Genomic DNA, 25,336 nt, shown 5'->3' on the forward strand with positions numbered 1-25,336 from the left:
TGTCTCATGTGGCCTCCTTGAGGGCACTCCTCTCAGGCCTCTAGCTATCACCTTTCTTGGGAAGGGAACCTGTGTCTCTCCCTGCAGATTAGGGATTTAGGTGCAATTTCCTCCTGCAGCTCACTTTGATCACCTTTGCAAGTCTGAGTTTACTTCAGCACCTGTCATCCCGTTTTCTGTAGCGGCAACAACAGGTTTAACCAATAACCAAACAACCTTCAGAAAGCAAAGTACCTATTTAGAAGGAAAGTGTTACAGAGAAAACATATCTTGAAACACAACCAACAGCTTATATGCATGCCTGTCTTACCAGGCATCACGATCTTATATATGGAGACCCTGGTAGATTTCAAAGCCCTTCAAAACCCTTTCTGGAGGGTCTGTCCATCGTGGTCAGTGTCATTTCAGTGTCTGTGACCCCTCTTCTATAGCTATGTATAAACTACAAGCTAGAAGTGTGATTTTCCTTCTCATGCACACATTCACACCAGCTTGATGATAAATAGCAGCGAGGTTGCGATAGCACAGATAGTGGCTGAGTACAAATCAGCCCTGAACCAGGCTCGGCCACGCCTCTGCTGCTGCTACCTGTGCTACCACGACTACACTTTTATTTCTACTCATATTATCTCAATCAGACCTAGTGCAAGTACATATACACAACCAGGAAAATCACATCACTAGCTTGTAATGTAAATGTAGCCTATATCAAGTTGGTCACTTTACGTAAGTTCTTAGTTTTTTGTTTGCTGGACCTCTTGAACCTGGTCAAAACTTGTATATACAAAACTTCCACCGGGGGCAATACCTCTGAAGATTTGTTTACTTGGGTAGCAGTTCACCACCCCTCCCCGCAATATTTGTAAGTTCCTGATTGTTTATTCACACTTTTGGTGTCTCTACTCCTCACTACCCACAGCAAATGCATTAGTTGTCCTGTTCCAGGACATAAATTTACCCCTGGCCAGTTCAGCAGGTAACATTACAAGGTCAGAGGAGAAACAACATCAAACCTATTTTTCATAAAAAACAACAACATAAATTTCTCAGTTCTCCACAGAAAGGTGTGTGAAACAGCATTTGATAATGTAATTTTATATCTGTATAACCCTTGCTAGCACTTTTCTTTGGGGTCCATGAAGTCCACAACCCTAATCTGGGATACTGAGAAATGTAAATAAGAATCATGGGTCAGGATTTTTTTGCAAAGAGCAGTAAATACATAAAATTGATAGAAACCAATTGCTATGGTTGAAAGTTAGTCAACAAGTAACTCTCAGGAAAAATTGGTATTTCATGGTCCCCACATTCCATCTTGTAGGCACTGGTTGTTGAAGGTCTTCAATTTTGGGAGCAACTCTTGGTTGAAGGGCAGCAGTGCTGTTTAGGCTCCCAATTGTAGCACTAGAGCCACCAGAAATTTAATCTCAGACTGCTTCTTACAGCAACGCTAGCTCCTCTGCTGAACCACCAGTGACATTCTAGTTCAACAACTTGAGACCATTCTGCCTCTCACATTTTAAGTATGGGACTGCGAGTAGGGACTTCTGCACTCTAGTTCTGACGCTAGCCCCCTCTGTGGCTTTCATTGTCACTCAATGGTCTTTCTCAAACTCTCTCCAGGAGTTTTTAAACGGTTTTCAACAAGTTAACATCATGGCTGGCTCTAGTTATGATGTATGCAGACACACAAAGTTAACACACCATAATGGTGGAAGCGAACCATGTGTACAGTTGGCCAGCAGTATAGATTGCATATGCTTGTCTTCCTGTGGCCAGACAGCAATTTTTCCGTGTAAACAGAACCTGCTAATCATTCCTGTGTGTAAGGTTGGATTGTCTTTCCTCCCAGCATTCTGTGCAGCAGGACATCTGAGACACACTGCACCACAAGTTGCTATTGGCACTATACACATCCCGTCTGTGCATTCTATTTCCTAGTGAGGCAGTACACAATACATGCCCAGATATCCCCAGAAAGCATTGCTACAGAGCTAAGTGGGCACAGAAAAATTAGAGTGACAAACAGGTGCGTCGTGGAAAAAAGGCACTGTCTTGACAAGTACTGTGTTTCTTACAAATGAATCAGATGAATCGATTATGTGGTTACAGAACACTTACAATTGTACTTTGTACCTTAGTTTCTGTATCTGTAAAATGGAGATAATACTTAACTATCTCAAAAACTTGGGTGATGACCCAGTTTATGTTTGTAAAACACCAAATATGTGCTAAAATTGACCAGTTTGCATAAAATGTGCCATACCCCATAAGAAACCCCCACACTTATGCAGACAAGTGTCTCCTGAAAGATTTATTTTGAAATTTTAGCAATTACTACATTTTAATTTTTAATTATTAATTTTAGCAATTACCCCCACACAAACAAGTCTCCACTTCTGCTGCAAGAGGCTCTTAGGAGGACATAAGTTACATACACAAGAACACTTTTTATATGAAGTGAGTTAACTATGTTTGAATGCATCCCAAAAAGTTGTATTGCCAAACCCAGTCTTGTGGTGTGATCATGGTGGACAAAAACTGATTATAATATTAGGAAGGATAAAAAGAAGGCTGAATATTTATTTGTAGGCGCACCCAAAACTTAGTAAGAAAGACTTTGGACTATTGTGCTCTACACCATCCTGCTTTCTTAAAGCTGCTAATCCAATTTTATGCTTTTTTTTTTTATACGAATTTAAGAAAAAAGCAATTGTAAAAAGACAATGTTGACTTGTAAATAGCTGAATGCAACTCCAGGACCAGTCAGTCAATCTGTACAACCTTAATTCAGCCCTCTTGCACATACGCATTATGATCAGGGCCAGATTTAGGAGCAGGCGACCGGCCGAGCTTGGTGCTATTTGAGACAAGAAAAAATAGCACGTTTTAAGTAAAACATTTCAGGTATTCCATACGTGGAGTCATTTTTCCACTAACCTCCTAGAATGTTTGGGACCTTTGTAGAATCTCATGGAATTGAAAACTACAAACCTCCAAGAATGCTGTCACCCATGCCCTTGTGGGTATATAAGGGGCAGGGGGTTGCCAGTCAGTCAGTGAGATATAAGAACGAATTGAAGTGAAGTGAGAGCCCGGCTGCAATGTTGTGAACCTTGTTTTGTTGTGTAATTGTGAAAGTCTACTTGTATTTTAAGATTTGAAGAATGTAAGTAGTGATCAATAAAGGATATATTTAATCAGATGCCAGAGATATCTATTGAACCCCTATCTACATAACAATAGAAAAGAAATACTGTTACTTCTTTTGCCATGCTTAACACGTTATGTTTGATGACTTTCTAAGACTGAGGAACATAGACTTTTGCTCTCCCTAATACTGTCTGTTTTCCCTCATATAAAATAAAAGATGCCTCCGAAGAAGCCTTCAGGAGCTCAGTATAGGAAGCAAAAAACTCAATTACAATCTAGTGTGCAGCAAGGGACAAATTTGATGGGAAAATACCTGAAACAGAACAACATAGATGGGGTTTTAGGCAGTAGTGATTGTCCCAGTGCAGAAGAAATTGAGGCGTGAAGAGTAAATGATGAAGTCCCATTATTAAGGAATTAGCAGATTTACCTGAAGATAAGGAATGAAAATGTGAGGAAACTGATGGAGAATCATCCAGTTTTCCTGGTGGTGTAAAGGAGAGTGATGTTAAAGAAGAAGAATGTGGCTCACGTGAAAAGGAGAGCAATGACAAAGAAAAACCTGGTTTACGTGAAAAGGAGAGAAATAATAAAGAAGAATCACTTACATGATGACAGAAACAGCAGTGAGAAAAACTGCACGCCACAAATGGATACATCAGATCCTGCTTTATGACCAGCGATTCTAAACTCTGCCGATACTGATTGCACAGTTTGGAACGGGCCAGGCAAAATATGATATTAGCAATATCAACAGCAGTAGAGAAATCTGAACTTTGTATTTGCATCTAGACAGGTAAAAAGCCTTTCAAGTTAAAATGTATCAAATATTAATTTTTAAACTTCAATATTTCAGGACACAAACATTATTTTTAAAGTGAAACTAGTGAAACCACGTAGTGGGGTTGGGAGGGGGAGCTCCCTCCCCCCCCCCTTTTTTTTTTTTTTTTTTTACTGTTATGTAGCACAACTGCTTGGTATTCAGTACACACTGGAGGCAATGATCTTACCTGTTTATCGTTAACAGAGTATTTTTCAATTTCTTTCTTTGTCTGCAACAGCTTGCTCTAAAATGAATATAAAGCACAATTAAGGCAGTGCAATCATGAGAATTTACTACTTTCTGGTATTTCACTGAAGCTAAAAACATTTCAGCACATTAATGACTGGTATTTTAATTCTGTAAAAACAGCCCTGTATTTGGTAAATGTATGAGATCTTGCCTAAGGCTCAAAATTGCTATTTTCATTAATCTTTAAAAAAAACATAAGCTGCAGTTTTGAAACACTTTCCTTTCCCCTATTCCTGAGGTTATCATCAGAAAAAAACCTCTACAATGATAATGTTAAGACTGAGACTGAACACTTCAGTTATTTATTTAATTTAGGGCTGTCAATTAATCGCAGTTAACTCAGGCGATTAACTCAAAAAAATTAGCCGTGATTAATTGCAGTTTTAATCACACTGTTAAATCAACTGAAATTTATTAAATATTTTTGAATGTTTTTCTGTAGTTTTCCTGTATTGATTTCAACTACAACACAATACAAAGTGTACATTGCTCACGTTATATTAATTTTTACTACAAATATTTGCACTGTAAAAATGATTAACAAAAGAAATAATTTTTCAATTCACCTCATACAAGTACTTTAGTGCAATCTCTTTATCATGAAAGTGCAACTTACAAATGTGTTTTTTTGTTACATAACTGCACTCAAAAACAAAACAATACAAGTCTACTTAGCCCTACTTCTTGTTCAGCCAATCGCTAAGACAAGCAAGTTTGTTTACATTTACGGGAGATAATACTGCCCACGTCTTATTTACGTCACCAGAAAGTGAGAACAGCCATTCGTATGCCACTTTTGTGCTGGCACTGCAATGTATTTACGTGCCAGATATGCTAAACATTTGTATGTCCATTCATGCTTTGGCCACCATTCCAGAGGACATGCTTCTATGCTGATGACGCTCGTTAAAAGAATAATGCATCAATTAAATTTTTGACTGAACTCTTGGGGGAGAACTGTATACCTCCAGTTCTGTTTTACCCGCATTCTGCCATATATTTCATGTTATACTAGTCTTGGATGATGACTCATCACACGTTGTTCATTTTAAGGCCACTTTCGCTGAAGATCTGACAAAACGCAAAGAAGATACCAATGTGAGATTTCTAAAGAGAGCTACAGCACTCGACACCAGGTTTAATAATCTGAAGTACCTTCCAAAATCTGAGAAGGATGAGGTGTGGAGCATGCTTTCAGAAGTCTCAAAAGAGCAACACTCTGATGCAGAAACTACAGAACCCGAATCACCAAAAAAGAAAATCAACCTTCTGCTGGTGGCATCTGACTCAGATGATGAAAATTAACATGCTTCGTTCTACACTGCTTCGGATTGTTATCGAGCAGAACCCATCGTCAACATGGACACGTGTCCTCTGGAATGGTGGCTGAAGCATGAAGGGACTTATGAATATTTAGCACATCTGGCATGTAAATATCTTGCAAAACCAGCTAAAACAATGCCATGTAAGTGCCAGTTCTCGCTTTCAGGTGATGCTGTGAACAAGAGGGCAACATTATCTCCCATAAATGTAAACAAACTTGTTTGTCTTAGTGATTGGCTGAACAAGATATAGGGCTAAGTAGACTTGTAGGCTGTAAAGTTTTATACGGTTTTATTTTTGAATTCCGTTATATTTTTGTACACAATTCTACATTTGCAAGTTCAACTTTCATGACAAAGACTGTACTACAGTACTTAGGTGAACTGAAAAATACTATTTCTTGTTTTTTACAGTGCAAATATTTGTAATAAAAATAAATATAAAGTGAGCACTGTACATTTTGTATTGTGTTGCAACTGAAATCAATATATTTGAAAATATATAAAACATCCAAAAGTATTTAAATAAAAGGTATTCTATTATTGTTTAATCGTGCGATTAATCTGTTTAATTGCCTGACAGCCCTAATTTAATTAGATGAAGGGATTAGGAATTTGTACATTACTGCTTTACAGGTTACTGTTTGTTTATATGATTGTTTAAATCATACTGAAGAACACATGGAATAACCACATAAACCAACCAATCATTTATTCCAAAACTCAGAACAGATAAGGAAAGTTTGAAATTTCACTGTGTGTGGCAGTATGAAGGTAATTTTAAATTTATCAGACTGGTTGAGATTATGCAAGAAACATTTTCAGCTATGTAAGTTACCAAACATCATAACTAGAGGTAACTGAAAAAATGACAGTTATTTTTATGTTTAATTTCAAAGTTTGCTATATGTTTCCTGCTTTCTTTCCCCAGCCCCTATTTACTGACAAAAATCTGAAACCTGGAAAGTTTTCAATTCAGTTTTTCCATTGAAAAAGCTAGATGTTTTCTGAAAAAGTTTTACATTTGGTTAAAACCTTTTTTTTTTTTTTTTTGATAAAAAAAATAAATGAGCTCAAATAGCAAGAGATAAATCAATTCAAGGGAAAGATTTAATTAATTCAGGTTTAAACTGGTTTTTTTTAATCTTAAAATTATTAGAGGCCTCACAGAAAGTGTTCTCTGAATTCTAAGTATTCATTTGTCAAATCCACCACTTGTTGACAAGAATTTAAAAAGCAACAGCATAGGACAGACAAAACTGCATTGTATGATACAGTATAGTAGTATGATTCACTGCTATATTATATGATGCTCTGAAAGTCCTATCTTTTAGACTAATACAAACAGAGTCTGTAGACCGGGGTAGGCAACCTATGGCACGGGTGCTAAAGGTGGCACACGAGCTGGTTTTCAGTGGCACTCACACTGTCCGGGTCCTGGCCACCGGTCTGAGGGGCTCTGCATTTTACTTTAATTTTAAATGAAACTTCTTAAACATTTTAAAAGCCTTATTTACTTTACATACAACAATAGTTTAGTTATATATTATAGACTTATAGAAAGAGACCTTCTAAAAAAATTAAAATGTATTACTGGCACGTGAAACCTTAAATTAGAGTGAATAAAAGAAGATTCGGCACACCACTTCTGAAAGATTGCCAACTCCTGCTCTAGATTGTTCGAGTGAGTACAATAAATGCTATTTCCCAGGCTGTGCCCACACAATCACTGATGAGTAGGGTCCTACCAAATTCACAGTCCATTTTGTGAATTTCACAGCCATAGCATTTTAAAAATCTTGAGTTTCATGGTTTCAGATATTTAAATCTTAAAATTCACAGTGTTTTAACAAAACATGAATATGCATTTGAAAACAGCAAAATATAAACACGTAAAGCCCTTAAGACTCAGTGTTTCTCACAGTGGGGGTCCCGACCCAAAAGGGAACAACAAGGCTATTGTAGGGGGTCACAGTTTTGCCACTCTTACTTCTGTGCTGCCTTCAGAGTTGAGCAGCTGGACAGCAGTGGCTGCTTGACAGGTGCCCAGCTCTGAAATCAGCAGTGCCACCAGCAACAGCACAGAAGTAAGGAAAGCAATACCATGATCCCCTACAATAGCCTTGTGACCCCCTTTTAGGTCAGGATCCGTGCTTTGAGAAATGCCATCAACTCTTGTATATTTTTACCCTATAACATAGGATATTTTTAAAATATAGTGTAAACAGGGTAACCAGAAAGCAAATGTGAAAAAATCAGGATAGAGGGTGGGGGGTAATAGGAGCCTATATAAGAAAAAGAGCCAAAAATCAGGACTGCCCCTATAAAATCGAAACAGCTGGTCACCCGAAGTGTAAAATTACATAACGGATCATATTTCACAGTCCGTAACACTCTTATTTTGGCCATGATTTGGTAGGACCCTACTAATGAGAACAATCTAGGATAACAGAAATGTTGGACACTGTGTTCCATAAGAAACAGACACAGAAGAATATTTTCCAAATGAAAGAACTACTACCAGGGAGGAAAGAAATTACATGTTCTTGAAAGCAATAGTTACAGGAAACACCCTATGTAAATATAAATTTTTCTAGTCAATAACGTTTCTAAGACACATTCAGAATCGTTTTAGTAACAAGCCAGTGACTCACTCACATTGCTTGGACAGAGAAAAAAAACTCATGGGATTTTAGTTACTTCAGTTAAAATATTCATCAGCAACACAATATGAACAATTACTGCCAAACTATATTATTTTATAACACACCCCTATTTTGAACTAGACCTCTATTTTAAACACATAATTTAGTTAGTAAACATACATATAAAAAGTTACCTCATTTCTTGCAATCAGAGTTATAAATGCACCCTGCTTATAGCATTCAATAGCAACACATTTTCCAATTCCACTGGAACCTCCAGTAACCTAAAAAAAGGTACATCATCATTTAGGTAATTTAATTATTACTTTGAACAGCACCTTTACTAACAATCCATTATTTTCATCTCCCCAGCCCTACAAATCATAACTGTATTCTCAGAGTTCTTAATCATTCTCTGAAATATATCCAAAGGGTGACAATTAGCCTATCAAAGATACATTGTAGAAAAGTGAGCATGCAAAAAAAATGAAGTAGCAATAGAAATCAGTTGTGCAACAAAGAACACAGTTCAACTTCGCTCAGTGAAGATGCAATCTTGACAAAAAGCCAAAGTTCAAATTTATAGCCTATGATTCAAAATACCTTCTTCGCTGTTAAACAATTAGGCAGTTGAACTGAATTATAAAACTGAGTATAGCCATTGGGTATTTCCCTTTTGTGTTTACTATTTCTAAAATTTAGTCTATTTAATCAAATTGTAAAATATGTATGGCTGTTCTTATTGATCAGATATATTGAAAATTAACGTCAGGATCATTTGAGTATTTTACAGACATTTTTTAAATCACTGTTTTGCCCAAATTTTCCTCCCACTGTAAAACAAGAAAACCAATAAGCTGTAAAACTGAGTAAAATTCAGCTCTTCCCATGTTTTTATTATTTAACTTTTCAATCCCGCAACTGGGCAATATAATTAACAAAAACTTGAAATTTCGAAATAGCTAGGATCAGTTACTTTTCGTAGTTCTTTTGTTTTGCTTTAAAGGGACTATGGAAAACGTCTTTGGGATTGTTTTAACAATTAAAGCAGAAACCATTTCCCCATCACACTCCTCTTCAAAAAGACTTAAAATTAAATATATTATTAAAACTGGCTCTTATATCATTCTTTTCATTCAGAGATCTCAAAACACTTCAAAGAGAAAGAGGTGGTATTCTCCATATTACAGATGGGGAGATCACATCTCTCTTTTAAAATACATCTCTATTGTAAAAAATTTAAGACATAATTTAGTTAGGAAACATACAAATAAAAAGTTCTCATTTCTTGCATTCAATAGCAACACATTTTCCAAAACTGAGGCAGAGCCGAGTCATCAAAAGCAGCAGAACTACTAGGTCTCCTGATCCCCAATCCAGTGCTCTCTCCACTAAACCATGCTGCCTCCGCACCTGTCTCTACCACTACGTATAATTCCATGATTCTATAAAAAGGCTATCTTTAACTTGTGTTCCATCCCCAGAAGCAGGAGGAAATTAAAAGTAAGAATTTCTGGGTTCTGTTCCCAGCTCTCCCTCTTTCATAACACTTAAATTTGCACACAAAGATGGCCATGGCCAAAAAAGTGCTAATTATCTAGATGTAAGTTATACAACTAAATGTACTAGACATGATATTTGACAAGACTGGTGTTGTGGTGGCTTTATTTTGATGAGGGAGTGGAGCAGGAAGGGGTGTGGAGCAATCTCTCTGTTACTTGGCTTGAAAAAAACTAAAGAAAGAATCACTAGCCTAAATATTATTCAAAGTTTCATTAAGTCCTACAAGGTTTTTCCTGTAAGGTAATACCTGAGATATTTTGCGTGTGCCACCAGGAAAAAAAAGAGAGCCTCTGAACATGCTCCAGAATAAAACAGTTTTATCTACTGAGAGTCTAAACAATAATTGTATTTATTGTCAAATGGTGATAATTTATTTAAAAAGGACATCTGAAAATGTCTAATTTGCAACAGTATTCCTTACTTCTCTGTGAAATATGAAAACAGGAAACTCTGGTATGGCTCTATTAATGCACAGTTTACATGACTGACATTAAATTGCATTTAAGCACTGCAGGATTACCACCGTTCCCAAACAACTTTATACCTTTAAAAGTTATGCTCAGTTCAGACCAGCCAAAGGTTTCTATATGAAAACATTAAATTAAAAATTTTCCAGAACACAGGTAGGTCTACAAATATATGTGTTAAAATAATACTTTATGTGATGAAACACCGTTTAAAAAAATATTACATGAACAGTTTTTAGAACCCATAAAAACCACACTAGAGCAAATGTTCTCCTTCAATAATGAATTTTTAATTATGCAATTACATCTTATGAACTCTTTTTGTCAAATAATTCTTGTAATAACAGAGTACATAAATTCTAATGCTCTCTGAATGGGGAACGGCAATATAAACAGGATCCCCAGAACCTTCTCCTTATGGAACAATCACCTAAGTTTTTTTACCTAATGTACCACATAGTAGGTAAACACTGAAATCTAAACTTGTGAAATTTAAATGGCCATTATCAAAGTTAAAATGCCTAAAAACTGAGCTACCTTAGAAAGGTTTGCTGTAAGTTTCAGTTAGTCATCCCAAACAGTAATGTTTTGTGAATGAGTGTGACTAAATTCATGTTGAAGAAAACTGTAAAATGGGATCGCTTAAAGTTTGTGGGCCTTTTTCTTTCTAAAAAGGCCTTGATTTTTCCCATTTAAGAATTCTGAGCCATCAGAGTAGTTTTTAGAAAAGGTAAATACTTTGACAGCAACAGATAGACCTAAGAATGTAGGTGCTGTACGTATGAGAAACTGCAATACAAAATGATAAGTGGCTTTATAAAATTCACGACACTAAGAGCACCCTGGTTGCCTGTTCAATGTTATACGCAGGTCAAACAACACAAGTACAGTAATAGCGCAAGATCCTCACCCTTGTTCTAGCCCCTTTATGCTATGTGAGAGGGACAGAGATGCATAAAGGGGCCCTAAAATCCCTGATTGTACCTGGTGGAGAATTTTCCCTGGTACTAGCACTGTGGAAATAGCTGCCAAGTTTGTCTTTGGATGACCTTATTGTAAGCCCTAGCACACACGGGCATTTCCAAGATAGGTGGTGGGTCTGGGCCACAGTGTTGAGAAGATTCCAGGTAACACTGTAGCCCACCATATTGGAGATGCTGCTGTAACTTAGGCAGGTCTCCAGAGCTGTCTAGGTTATGCTGGTGGCCACGGAAAATTTGCATAGCAGCCCAGTTTGGGCAGATGCAAAGGTAGCTCCTAGGCTTGTAAGTTCTATTCTGTGCCTCTTACAGGTGCAACACAAATTAACCCCCAGTGCTGGTGGTCCACTTGAATTTAGAGGTCTGACCTCAAAAAATGCAGAGCACCCACAACTTCCATAGAAATCTATGGAGGATGGATGCTCTGGTAAATATAATTAAACTATAAGCTTCCCATATGCATTTAAAGCAACGTGTAGCTTTTTGTCCCTGCCTTAAAGGCCTATCTTTTTTCCTCATTCTCTATTTATCTGCACATACATTTTCCCTATGTCCGCCTCACACCTTCTAAAAACCATGATACCAACAGGCAACCAATAAGCTTCTTATGGAGATGAGGAGTATTTTTAAATTTGAAAAAAAGGACATGCCACCTGACGACTTTATTTGTATATTGTCCTCATTTTCCACCACACTCTGAATTATCTTGAAGAGAATAAGCCTTGGACTATCAATTCTTTTGTGTTTATAAAACCTGTACCACACTGCAGATGCTACTAGAAACAATAAATATGAAGTATCCAGTAAATCTAGGGTTATAAGTGTCATTAAAGACTAATACATTCAATTTAACAATATAAAATACTGAAGGTAGTGTGCATTCCCAGTGATTCAGATGAATGTCTTTTGCCAGCTGAGATATGCAATGGTTCCCTAGAGAGAGAGAGACAGAGCATATTTCTCATTGCTTAGACATCCCCAGTGCACACAATACTATCTTAAACATGTAGGGCACTGATAGTGGCTCCACAGTTAAGAACTACCTCTAGGTAGGTGCTCAGCTATTACAGTGAGGACAAAAATATAAATTCCCTGGGTTTAGAAATGTGATATCCCTTCCTCACCACTTAAGTTACATTATGTCTGAATGTTGGCAAACAGGGCAATCAATTATCACCATCACCACCATCTTGTTGTACCACAGGAGTGGTTTTTAAACTGATCCTCCAATCCCACTTACTCCAGGGGCAGAGGCTGACACAAACTTCTTTTGCTAGGTCTTCTTGTGGGGGGAGGGGCCCAAGTAGGGGTCAAGGAAGCTTGCTGCTTTTAGAGCAAACAATACATATACATACACATACACACACACATCTCACACTATATGCGCGTGTGTACGTTATACAGCCAATCCACACACTATATGCATATATACACACACACACACACGCATATATAAATGCACATAGTGTGGATACACACACACACACACACACACACACACACACAATGTATCTATACATACACCTATATACACCTCACTGCCTCCATACAATATGCATTTGGAGATATATATATATATATATATACACACACACACACACACACAACCTATTTATACACGTCCCATACACGCCATCCATATACTATAGGTATATATACAGACATGCATGGTATACACACACCCCGCTGCACCCCCACTCTGTGTATGGATGTGTGTCTACACACAGACACAGGCGCACTACATCCCCACCTCACGTACAAATGTTTCCACACACACTCCCCTGTACGCACCCCACCCGCTGTGTACAGGTGTGCACACAGATATACACACAGCGATGTCCTCGCGGGGTCCCCATCTCGAGTCACCCGCAGCCCCCACCCCAACCGGGAAACCAGGGCAAGGCGGCACCTTCGCCCCGACACCAGCCTGGCCCTGGGGCCGCCCACCCCCAGGGCGCTTGGGCCGGAGGGGAGGGCGAAGAAGCGCGGGGCGGAGAGAGGTGGCAGCGCTCCCACACTCACCACGACGTGGGCGCCGGGCAGCTTGAGGGGCTTGGGGCTGATGAGCGGCGACACCATGTACAGCAGCAGCACGAAGGCCACGACGCAGGCGGCCGCCAGCAGCAGCAACATGGCTCGGGGCGGGCGGGGCTGCGCGGGCTGCTCCGGGGGCCGAGGCCGACAGCGCCACCGGCCAGCTCGCTCCGCGGCGGCGGCCACTCTGCGCCGCCCCAGCCCCAGAGTGTCGCTCTGTCACGGGGGGCGGGAAGGGGCGGTAAAGGGCGGACAGCGGCTCCGCTCCGTGATTGGCCCACGGGATGGGTGAGCTACGAGGGGATTGGCTAGCCGGGTGGGTCGGAGCGCGATGGGGCGAGACCCTTCCCGGGGATTGGCCAGCGTGGCGTAAGGAGCGCGGGGATAGGTGCCCCGTGGGTGCGTCCCAGGCCGCAGTTCGTTAGAGGCACGGGGGGGAGGAGTCTTGCGCGAGCGCCCCCTGGGTGCGAAAGGGGAGTTTGCGCCTGGCCGCGCTTTGCTTATGCCCTGGCCGCGGCCCTGCGGGTCAATCGTCCGGAACGCGCGCGCGGTGACGCAGGAGGGTCAGGCCGGGCTCGCGCGCGCGCGGGTTGCGCAGGACGGGAGCGCAGAGCTCCCAGCTGTCCTTCCCGGTGGGAGTTTTGCCCTCCCTGGCAGGAGATTTGGGGACCGGCGGGCTCTGATTTGCAGAGGTGCTGCTGAGCACCCGTAGCTGTCACTGGATCTCGGCAGGTGCTGCTGCTCGGCGTGGCTGACACTCAGGAGGGCCCACGCTTTTGAACAGCTGTTGAGTAGCTATGAAGGAGCATGTGAGGGGCTCAGAGAGCTAGTAGGTCTGGCTACAGAGTGCGAGAAAATTGTTTGCAGGACAGCAATTAAAAACACAAAACTGGGCAATCGGAATTAAACAACTCTTCCGCTTTAACCAAAGAATTTATGTGCTATAAATATATAGGCCTCTGAGTTTTCTCAGCCTAGGATATAATAATCATCTCCTGAATGAGAAACACCCACAGATTATATTATTAATAATAGTTCTACAGCATCTTAAAATTGCACACAGCTATTTATTTGGTCCTAGCCCCAGAGACTAACCAAGACAGAAAAAAAAGAAGGGTATGAAAATAATACTAGTAGGAGATTAGAGGTATAGAGTGGGAGGAAACTGGAGCTGAGATGTAGGCAGAAATCATGTGCAGTTTTGAAGGTGAGGGCAAAGAGCCTGAATTTGATACAGTAAATGTGGGAAGCCAGTGATAAGATTTGTAGAGCCCTGTAAATCCACAGATGCAGATATCCACGGACCATTTTTGCAGATCAGATGAGGATACAAATTTTGTATCTGTGCAGGGCTTTAGAGATTTGGGAAGGAGTTGGCGTGGAGTGAGAAAAGAGAGAGCATTTCTTTTCAAATGTTTTGAATAGAATGGAGCAGGGAGAGAAATATGAGTAAGCAAGAGAGGAAGAATTATATTAGTTGAGAAACTACCAACATGATGGCAAGTGTTTTATCAGTAGGAATGAAAGGAAAATAATGATTAGTAGTAATAAATATAGAAGACATGACAAGACTTGGGGAGAATGTGGGAGACATAGACACCAGCCAAAAGCTGTTTCTGAGCTTGTCTAACCAAAGATGACATGAGGCCCCTTTGCGATCTGTACTCAGGACAGGAAATAGTCTGGAAACCACACGGATGGAATTGATGATCTACTGGAGGACAGAAATCCATTCTCTTATCCTTGGACAGTATCTAACACGGTCAACCTAAAGGAGGCCTGCACAACTCGTAAAGTGGCGAGGGCCACGTTACTCCAAAGAAAACAGCTGAGGGCCGAAACCTCCTGGCCCCGCAGAAACACCCTGCCCCAGGGCCGCCCAGCCTTGCGAAAACAAACCCTCATTCCCCAGCGCCGCCCCACCAAAACAGCTGTGGGCCAAAAAGGAAGGTTGGGGGTGGGGAGGTGATACTTTATTTTAAATCAACCAGGGGCTCCTAGCTGAAGAGGTGGCTGGGAACCCTCAGGGTCAAATTAAAGGACCCGGGGCTCCGGCAGCTGGGGGAACCTGGCAGGGCCGGCTGTAGGTTTTTTGCTGCCCCAAGCAAAAAAAAATTTAGCTGCCCCCCCGTCCCAGCCCTGGGTTCCCCCCATATCCCCTGCTGCCCCAGTCCTGGGCTCTCTTCCCACCCACACACCCTGCCTCCCCAGCGCTGGGCTTCCCCCTTTCCTCCCCACCAGTGCCCCCCGCACACCTCCTGCTGCCCCAGCCCGGGGCTCCCCCTCCACCCCACACCTCCTGCCACCCCAGCCCTGGGTCACTGGTAACTCGCTCCCAGGGCGGGTCATTCAGCAGGAATTTTGGATGTGCACAAAACACAGACAGGATTGGTTCCTGTATGGTTACAGAGCTGCAGTAAAGTGGAACAATTTTGAGCTTGTGTGATTGGAGGATATCTGGATGCATATTATAAGACTGTCCTCCATAAATGAGGAAAAGTTGAGGTGCCTTTATTATTCTTTTGTTCCACTCTTTCTTTCTATGGGGAATTTGTCAATGCAATATCACTGTGTTCCTTTTAAACAAACAAAAAGGCAATGGCCGTTGAAAATAGCAATTCCAGTCCTAAAAACCACTGGGAAGCATTTCTTGCTCAATTTTATCCTACTTTTTCTACAGCAAGCTACAGTGGATCAGTATATTTGATTTGGGAGAAATGAAGTAACAGCTGCCCAAACTGAGCTTCAGCACTCCTGAATTTTGAGGTGTTCAAATCTGGAAGGCAGGTGCTGGGGGAGGGCTGTGGGCTCTTCAGGGGAGCATGGCAGCAACGTGTCTGGAGCTGCACAGAGCCAGACACAGTAGTCTGAATGGCATGGTAAGGGGGCTGGGGTTGGAGAACGGGTAGGGGGTTCCAGGGGGCAGTCAAGGGACAGGGAGCAGGGGCGGGTGGATGGGGCGGAGGTTTGGGGGGGGGCAGTAAGGGAACAGGCAGCAGTTGGATAGGCATGGGAGCCCTGGGGGTTTATCAGAGGACAGGTAGGGGTCTCAGGAGGGGGCAGTTGGGGACAAGGAGAAGGGAGGCTTAGATAGGGGCTGGGGTCCTGGGGGGCAGTTAGGGACAGGGGTCCTGGGAAAGGGGTATCAGGGGACAAGGACCAATCGTGCTTACATAGAGGAGGTGGGAGTTCCTGGGGGGCACTTGGGGCAGGGGTCCGAGGAGGGGGCAATCAGTGACCGCAGCCGGGATTCAAAGTGCTCTGGGCTGCCCGCAGCCGTCAGTAGCTCTGAGCCCTTTAAATCCCAGCCACGGCCAGGAATCTCTGCGGGCAGCCCAGAGCCCTCTGACTCCCGGCCGCGGCTGGGATTTAAAGGGCTCTGGGCTGCCCGCAGAGCACCCTGTGCGCGGGATTTAGAATCTCCCCGTGGACCACACAGTGAGGCTCTGCAGGCCGCATGTTGTGCAGGCCTGACCTAGAGATACTACTGTTCTGTCTGAGGGAGGTACAGTAGAACCTCAGACTTACGAAGTGACCAGTCAACCGCACACCTAATTTAGAACCGGAAGTATGCAATCAGACAGCAGCAGAGATGGGAAAAAAAAGAGCAAGTACTGTGTTAAACATAAACTACTACAAAAATAAAGGGAAAGCAGCATTTTTCTTTTGCATAGTAAAGTTTCAAAGCTCTATTAAGTCTATGTTCAGTTGTAAACTTTTGAAAGAACAACCATAGCGTTTTGTTCAGAGTTATGAACAACCTCCATTCCTGAGGTGTTCGTAACTCTGAGATTCTACTGTACTGGTTGTCCAAGGAAACAAACTAAAATGAATTATATCTTTCCTGGAGGGATGTCACCAGAGAGTAGTGATGAGTACTACCATCAGACAACTCAGATGTCTCCAGCTGAATTCTCTCCGTATATCTATTCAGCATTTATATGTAGCCACTATTGCTATGTCTATACTGCAATTAAAAACCCACTAACTCAGGCTTGGGCTAATACGCTGTTTAATTGCGATATAGCTATTCAGGCTTGGCTGGTGCCTGGGTTCTAGGACCCTGTGAAGTGGGAGGGTCCCAGAGCTTGAGAGACCTTCACGTATATGCTTTGTAATGTGTGGTGTGCATTTAAGAAACTGCATAACATTAATTATTAGTAATATGGCAATTTGAGGATGTAGTTGATGAGGTAAACATCATCCCTAGGCTGAATAAACTGAAAGGTATGCGTGTATAGCAAATAAACTCCAAGGCCAAAAGGTCATACATACATAATACCATGTAAATTCAAATGACCAAATTACAGATGCTGTGGTAACCATAATTGTATATGTCCTCAATTTTGTGCATTTAAAATCTCAACCAAAATCTAGCAATAATAAGTTATGTTACTGGTTGAAGAATATGGAAACAGGTAAGTTATTTGTAATGACCAAAGGCAGCTGGAAATTTTAGTATCAAAGTAATGGGATGGAGTAGCATATAGGTAGCCACACTCAAAATGCCTGCTACAAAAAGTGTCCTTTTTGCCTCTTTCTTGGTAAGAAAATATTCCCAAAGTACAACCAGTACCTGTGAGAAGATCTGCCCAATTTCGGATGCTTCCAGGTGAAGGAAAAGATTACTAAAAGTGCAGACAGGCAGGTTGCAGACTCTAGAAACAGTGCTAGTGTCTCTGTCCACTCCTCAGTGTGGTGCTGACCAGCAAATTAGAATAAACAGGGACCAGATAACTGGAGCAATAGCTCCGCTTCCCCTCCAGTGGGCACCATTGTGGTGAAAGTCCTTGGTGTGGCCTGGATCTAGCTAAGTCTCACTGTGGGCAAGAAAACAAGAAATGGCATTAGCTACCGTTGCCACTTGGCTGGTTTTTGTACCGCCTTGCTGCAGGTTAAAAAATGTGCACATATTGTGGGTTGGTTTTTGTAAAATGGTTCTCTAAAACAGTCTAGCAATTAGGTGCTAGCGCAGACTATAGCTTTTTTATTGGTGGGACAGGGATAGACAGACTGACAGTGGCCATTTTTTCTGGGTCTCAGAGGTGGCCAGCAGCTGCTATAGAGCAATTTCTTGTTCTATTTTTCCAAAAGAGTAAGGGCCAGATCCTCAAAAGGTATTGAGGCACCTAATCCCACTGATTTCAATAGGAGTTAGATGCCTCAATACCTTTGAGGATCTGCAACTAAGAACTTCCTTCCCCCTCCAAACATCCCCTCTGTTGTAATATAATGGCTAGGATGTGACATACAGAAGAACTGGTATGCGACTGACCTTTGTTTCCTGGCTCCAGTCACATGACATGGGTCCCAGGCCCACTCTGGGATTTTGGCTTCCGCTGGAACCAGTCTTATAATGATGGGGAAAGCTTCAGCCTTCAGATAACTTCCAGCCTGCCCAGCCAGTCTGATTCTCTGCCTTTTCTGTTTCTTCACCTCCTAGGGAAGAACACTCAGTCAGGGCTGCTGCAGGAGGTAAGCAGATATCATATCAACCAGAAACAACCAACACAGATTAATGCTGCCATTAATAAAATACATAGCTAGACACATCTGGGATAGAGGTCAGGGCAGAACTGTCAATCCTAATGGTCCAAAAATCATATGGCAGGCATCAAAAAAGCATAAAATCAGCTTAAAAATCACAAGATTAAAAAAGAAAATGATAATAAATATTGGGTTCTTTTTATTTTCCTTCTTGTCTATGATCCTTTACATCTAGAAGCTTTTCTTCTCAACCATGAAGACTAGAAACTTCTTCCCCAGGTTATATTTAGGCATCTTCTGTCTCTCCCACTTGACAGACAATCAGGGATGGCTATGACATGACTTTGGTATTATCATGGCAGGATACTAACAGTTTTGTTCCAAAAACGAACATCATGTTCCACTTGTGATGGGGTGAATGCAGGGGAAGGGGGAGGAGCATAAGTTAACAGTGAGAAGATACTGGTCAGCATGATAGACAGTGGTTACATCACATGCCAAGTTTCCTGGCATATAGCTACTTCTGAAACTACTTTAGGGCTAATTGTATTTGATTTAAGAAAACTGACTGATGTTGAAACGAAGGTTTTTGTTCTTTGGGCCATACATCTCTGAACTGGAGATCCTAGTAAATCTTTGTGAGATTTGTTGCAATATTCCAGCAATGTTAAATTCGCATCCTTGAATCCTCCAGGGGTTGCCTTATTTACTACATCTAGTTCTTTGGTGTTAGCACCAGCTCTTCTGCCAACTCATATAACTGATCATAGGAAGGGCTTGGCATATTTTGAACAAATTTGCAAAAGGAATTCGCAAAATGAAAATGAGTTACTTATGAATGGTGGAACATTATTATCTGTTATTAACTCATCTGGAATCCCATGAGAAAACTGTGATGTAAGAGCTCAATAATAATAAAAACAATAGTCTACAAATAAGAGGTAATCTTACCCCTCTAACTCAGATAGACATAAACCAAAGTTGGATCAAGGTGATCTGGAATCCCAGTTGGTTTGTGGGTTTCTTTTGCATTTGTCTCCTGTATTTGTTGCAGATTTTATACTTGGTTGCCTTGTCTTCAATAGCAACATTAAAGCCTGGCCAAAATAGGACAACTTAGATTCTCCTCTTACACTTCGCAGTATCCACAGGGGCATGGGGGATTAGGCTTAGCATTTCCAACCTCATGCTGTATAGCATGACAGAAAATCCTTGGTACAGAATCCCATCCAATGGAGAAATTTAATCTCTATAGTTCCAATATGTTTTTATGCTTCAAGTTGAAGGTGCCTTGGCTTCTTTTGCTGGCCATCCATCTAGAATTACTTTCTCAAGCTATTGTGAGTTTGGGTCATTATGGGCATCTCATTTGAGCTTTTCATATATTGTTTCAGAAATGGATGTTATTGAATTATATTTATTTCAGCCTGTTCCTCTGTCTCCTTTCTTTGCTTTTTTTTTTTTTTAAACAAACAGGTGGTCTTGAAAGTATATTTACTATAAGAATCTCTGTGTCAGGCCTGTATTTCACATTTAACAAGTACTTTTACAATTTCATGTTTGTTTTCTTAAATGTAGTGGGGAAATTTTACACAATGGTTTCTGTAATTTGACTTCCAGTGGTTTATGGTTTTTTTCCTACCATGATCTATTTCTGTCCCCAAGCATATTCATTAAACTGCACCTACACAAAGCCAATTGCCAGCATTTCTTTTTCAATCTCAGCACAATTCTTTTGTTTTTTAATCAGGACTTTGAACACATGTGGCTCAGGAAAATCATCTTGAAGAATGACAGCTGCCAACCCCTTGTGAGTTTGCATCAGCCAAGATTGAGTTATCAGTTATTATATGTATACCAGTTATATGTATATCCTGCTCACACTCCCACTGGAATGTATTATACATCTCCAGTGCCTCTAGGCCTGCCCCAAATAGCCCTATGGAGGATTTCACTCTCTACAGTTTCTCCACTGTCTTTGCAGTTGCTTGCAGGAATTTTGGAAGCACTAAAACCACCTCCATCAAGTTCTTTTCCAGACTAAAAGATTCAGATGACTTAATTTGATCAATTTTTGGCAAAGGTTACATTTTCTTCTGCCATCATGTAATAAGGGTGTGAAACACAGGAGTGCTGGCAAGAGAATTATGTTTATTTCCTTGCTCTGATTACATGACATAGGTCAGGGATACCAAAGATTATATGTCAGGAGTCAGAATCTACTAATGAGCAGCTGCTGTTACCCAATGATAGTAGGAATTGCTTAAGAGGCTCTCCTGTACCTAGCTCAATCATCCACAAAGCAACAAGTAGGAAGTAGGACTGTCAAGTGATTACAAATTTAAATTGTGATTGATTGTGCAATTAATTGCACTGTTAAACAATAATAGAATGCCATTTATTTAAATACTCTGGATATTTTCTACATTTTCAAATATATTGATTTCAATTATAACAGAGTACAAAGTGTACAGTGCTCACTATTTTTATTACAAATATTTGTACTGTAAAAAAAAGAAATAGTATTTTCAGTTCACCAAGTACAAGAACTGTAGTGCAATCTCTTTATCATGAAAGTTGAACTTACAAATGTAGATTTATGTACAAAAAATAACTTCGTTCAAAAATAAAACAATGTAAAACTTTAGAGCCTACATTCCACTCAGTCCTACTTCTTGTTCAGCCAATCGCTAAGACAAACAAGTTTGTTTACATTTATGGGAGATAATGCTGTCCGCTTCTTATCTACAATGTCATCTGAAAGTCAGAAAAGGCATTTGCATGGCACTTCTGTAGCTAGCATTGCAAGGTATTTATGTGCCAGATATGCTAAACATTCATATGTCTCTTCAACCACCATTCCAGAGGACATGCTTCCATGCTGATGATGCTTATTTAGAAAAATGCATTAATTAAATTTGTGACTGAACTCCTTGGAGGAAAATTGTATGTCTCCTGCTCCATGGTTTTACCTGCATTCTGCCATATAGTTTGTGTTATAGTATAGTCTCGAATGATGACCCAGTATATATTGTTTGATTTAAGAACACTTTCACTGCAGCACTCGACCCAAGGTTTAAGAATTTGAAGTACCTTCCAAAATCTGGGAGGGTTGAGGTGTGGAGCATGCTTTCAGAAGTCTTAAAAGAGCAACACTCTGATGCAGAAACTACAGAACCCAAATCCCCCAAAAAGAGAATTAACCTTCTGCTGGTAGCATCTGACTCGCTTATAAAAATGAACGTGTGTTGATCCACACTACTTCGGATTGTTATCAAGCAGAATCCATCATCAGCATGGACACATGTCCTCTGGAATGGGGGTTGAAGATGAAGGGACATATGAATCATTAGCGCATCTGGCATGTAAATATCTTGCAATGTAAACAGTGCCATGCAACTGCCTGTTCTCACTTTCAGGTGTAAACAAGCAGTGGGCAGCATTATCTCCTGCAAATGTAAACAAACTTTGTCTGAACGATTGGCTGAACAAGAAGTAGGACTGAGTGGACTTATAGGCTCTAAAGTTTTACATTGTTTTATTTTTGAACGAAGTTATTTTTTGTACAAAAATCTACATTTGTAAGTTCAACTTTCATGATAAAGAGATTGCACTACAGTACTTGTATGAGATGAACTGAAAAATATGATTTCTTTTGTTTGTCATTTTTACAGTGCAAATATTTGTAATCAAATGTAATATAAAGTGTGCACTATACACTTTGTATTCTATGTTGTAATTGAAATCAGTATATTTGAAAATGTAGAAAAACATCCAAAAATACTTAATAAATGTCAATTGGTATTCTATTGTTTAATTGTTTTAAAAGTTTAATAATTTAATAGTTTTAAGACTGCAATTAATTGCAATTAATTTTTTAAATCAGATTCATTTTTTTGTGTTAATCGCGTGAGTTAACTGCAATTAATCGACAGCCCTGGTAGTAAGCAAGGGAATCTTCACTACATTCCCTTCCAACTCCAGCACTATCTGGTATTCTGCAAAGCAGCAGAAGATGCTCACAATTATTTTTACCCTTCTGCCACTACCCTGCAACAGCAGGCGCTACTAGCAGCCTAATCACACAGGATAAAGTAGAATAAACATAATCATCATCTATTAACTGCTGTAAACAAGAGAAGGGGAGCAGATTTCAGATTTGTGTTTGCCCTGTAGCTCTGAAGGGAAAAAGGAGTTAAAGAGACAGAAACCCCACTGTTTTCTTCCTTCCCTTCTCCTCCTGTATACAACTTCCTTCAACAGAAAAGATGTAAGAATGGAAGAAAAAATAGCTAAAGGAAAAAGAAGATACCTGCTGCTTTGAAATAAGAATAAAGCAACACAAAGATAATCGCTTGTCTTTTTTCCTCTTTAAAAGAGAAAGAAAGGTAAGGAGACAGAAAAAACAAGGGGAAAAGAGAAAGAAAGGAGGTTAGAAAAAGAGAAAATAAATGGAAGGAAGAGCAAAAAGTGAGAAAAAGAAGAAAGAACGGGGGACAAGGAAAATAGCTTAATTAAAGGAGTGTGAAAAAGGTAGGCAGAAGTTGCTGCTTAAATGTCAGCAAAGGGAAAATCTACTATCCATACCTTTTTTCTCCAAAAGGCAAGAGATCTGTCTCCAATATTTATTTTGGCACAGAATGGGCATGCCTTAAACAAAAGACTGTAGAAAGAGATAAGCATACACCTTCTACAAATACTGACATTAAAGAGTTTGTATTGAGCTCATATCTATAACAGCTGAAATTCAAGCATCAGAGACCTACCAAATAAAGTGAAAGAGTTAAAAGTCTAAATAGTCATACTGATGCTATTTCAGATTTGGAAGATCTGAAGTGCACACCTGATGATTTAGAAAATTGCAACATTCCTTACCTTGTGCACTGCTCTATAAAAGTATTCTCTGCTAGTTCCAAGCCCCATAGCACAAATGCACAGCATGCGCCCTGCACAACACAACTGCCCAGAACCCCACACAGAACCCCTACTCCCTAGTGCCCCAGCACACTCAGATCTTCCCTGACCCCTCACAGCCAAGCACCCCCGCCGAGGGTCCCCAGAGACCCCTCCCCCACACCCTGCCTCCTGGCCCCATTCACTGGCCCTGCTAGGAGGCGACTGTGTCTGCTGGGCTGAGTCGGCAGTGAAGCTAGGACTGGTCCTGGGGCGGGGACTCACTCCGGCCCGTTGGGAGTGGAGAGATCAGCCAAGCCAGGGCCCATCCCACCTAGACTCCCTCAGGACCCACTTGCCTAGAGGGTCCCTGCCAAGTCCACTACACTGTTCCCCCCTGCAATTGGCTGAGACTTGCCAGGTTTCTGCACACATCCCAGGCGGCTCAGCTCCAGGGAGACAGGTGGGGCCCCACAGGTGGTGGGAAGCAGAGGTGCACTGGGATCCAGCCAGGGGGCAGAAAGAAGCTGGCAGGTGGGGCCAGGGGATGGAGCAAAACCCTCAGCCAGCTGGTAGGCTGGCTGAGTGGAGCAAGTGGTGGGCAAGAAGGAGGGGGAAGCCAGCAGACGGGTGGGATCTCGGGGCATAGTGCAAGCAGAGCAGGCCGGGGCCCCTTCTGAGCATGGGCCCAGCTCCATGGTGCCATTGTAAACTGGGCACTGAAAACAATGGCCTCTAATTAAGCTCAGCAGGAATGAAAAAGAAGATCAGAGTATGAGAAAGTTTATATCACACTTTTTGTGTCTTGGTTGAGAAGTGCTCCTTAACTCTCTATTTCCTGGACGTCTAATGATTGAGGTTTTATTTTCAAATCTGACATTCTTGAAAATCAGTTAATCTTAACCTCCCTTAACTAAGGCTGTTGCATGAGCATTGTATATAACATTGCTACAATACTGCTGTGTTTTCTTTGTCATTGTATTTGAACATATCTGTATGGATATGTTAAAACTTCTGAAAAATAAAAAAAAGCATCTCCTGCCTCTAATATGGAGTATGTTTTTGCTTTCAAGAGCTCAGCTGTCATTTTTTCAACAGGTTTCATTATATTGTGTGTACATTTTGGTCAAATTAGCTGCTGCTGTAAATGGGTAAAACTCCACTGAAAGTCAATGGAGCTGTGCTCACAGTTGAATGTTCATAGAAGAATATTCCCAGCATTCTATAACAGAATGTTAATAGGAACCATTAGGAAAGGGATAGATAATAAGACAGAAAATATCATAATGTCACTAGATAAATCTGTGGTAAGCCCACACCTTGAATACTGTATGAAGTTCTGACCAGCACATCTAAAAAAAGACATATTAGAAGTGGAAAAAGTACAGAGAAGGACAACAAAAACAGTAAGGGTATATGGGACAGCTTCCATATGAGGGGAGATTAAAAAGACTGGGACTGCTCAGCTGAGTAAAGAGACAACTAAGGGGAGATATGATAGAGGTCTGTAAATGACTGGAGTAGAGAAAGTGAAGAGGGAAATGTTACTTATTCCTTCACAGAACACAAGAACCAGGGGTCCCCCAATGAAGTTAATAGGCAGCATAAAACAAACAGAAGGAAGTACTTCTTCATACTATGGACAGTCAACCTGTGGGACTCATTGCCAGTGGATGCTTTGAAGGCCAAAAGTATAATTGGGTTCAAAAAAGAATTAGAT

The 25,336-nt window shown here is 40.9% G+C and overlaps 1 protein-coding gene across 2 annotated transcripts in view; it reads right to left on the reverse strand.

Moving 5' to 3' along the window:
• KDSR (3-ketodihydrosphingosine reductase) overlaps window positions 1-13,451 on the reverse strand; it is a 38,564-nt gene extending 25,113 nt beyond the window's left edge. The window contains exons 1-3 of one of the 2 annotated variants that reach the window (XM_032792411.2): window positions 13,225-13,451; window positions 8,387-8,476; window positions 4,164-4,220 (exon numbers count right to left, since the gene is read on the reverse strand). In XM_032792411.2, the coding sequence (XP_032648302.1) occupies window positions 4,164-4,220; window positions 8,387-8,476; window positions 13,225-13,335 (258 nt within the window). In that variant the 5' untranslated portion in view covers window positions 13,336-13,451. The remainder of the gene's footprint in view (window positions 1-4,163; window positions 4,221-8,386; window positions 8,477-13,224) is intronic. The other variant, XM_032792412.2, reaches the window with a different exon arrangement.
• Window positions 13,452-25,336: the final 11,885 nt, after the last annotated feature.

Source organism: Chelonoidis abingdonii, chromosome 2, assembly GCF_003597395.2.
Source record: "Chelonoidis abingdonii isolate Lonesome George chromosome 2, CheloAbing_2.0, whole genome shotgun sequence".
NCBI classification, from domain to species: Eukaryota; Metazoa; Chordata; order Testudines; family Testudinidae; genus Chelonoidis; species Chelonoidis abingdonii.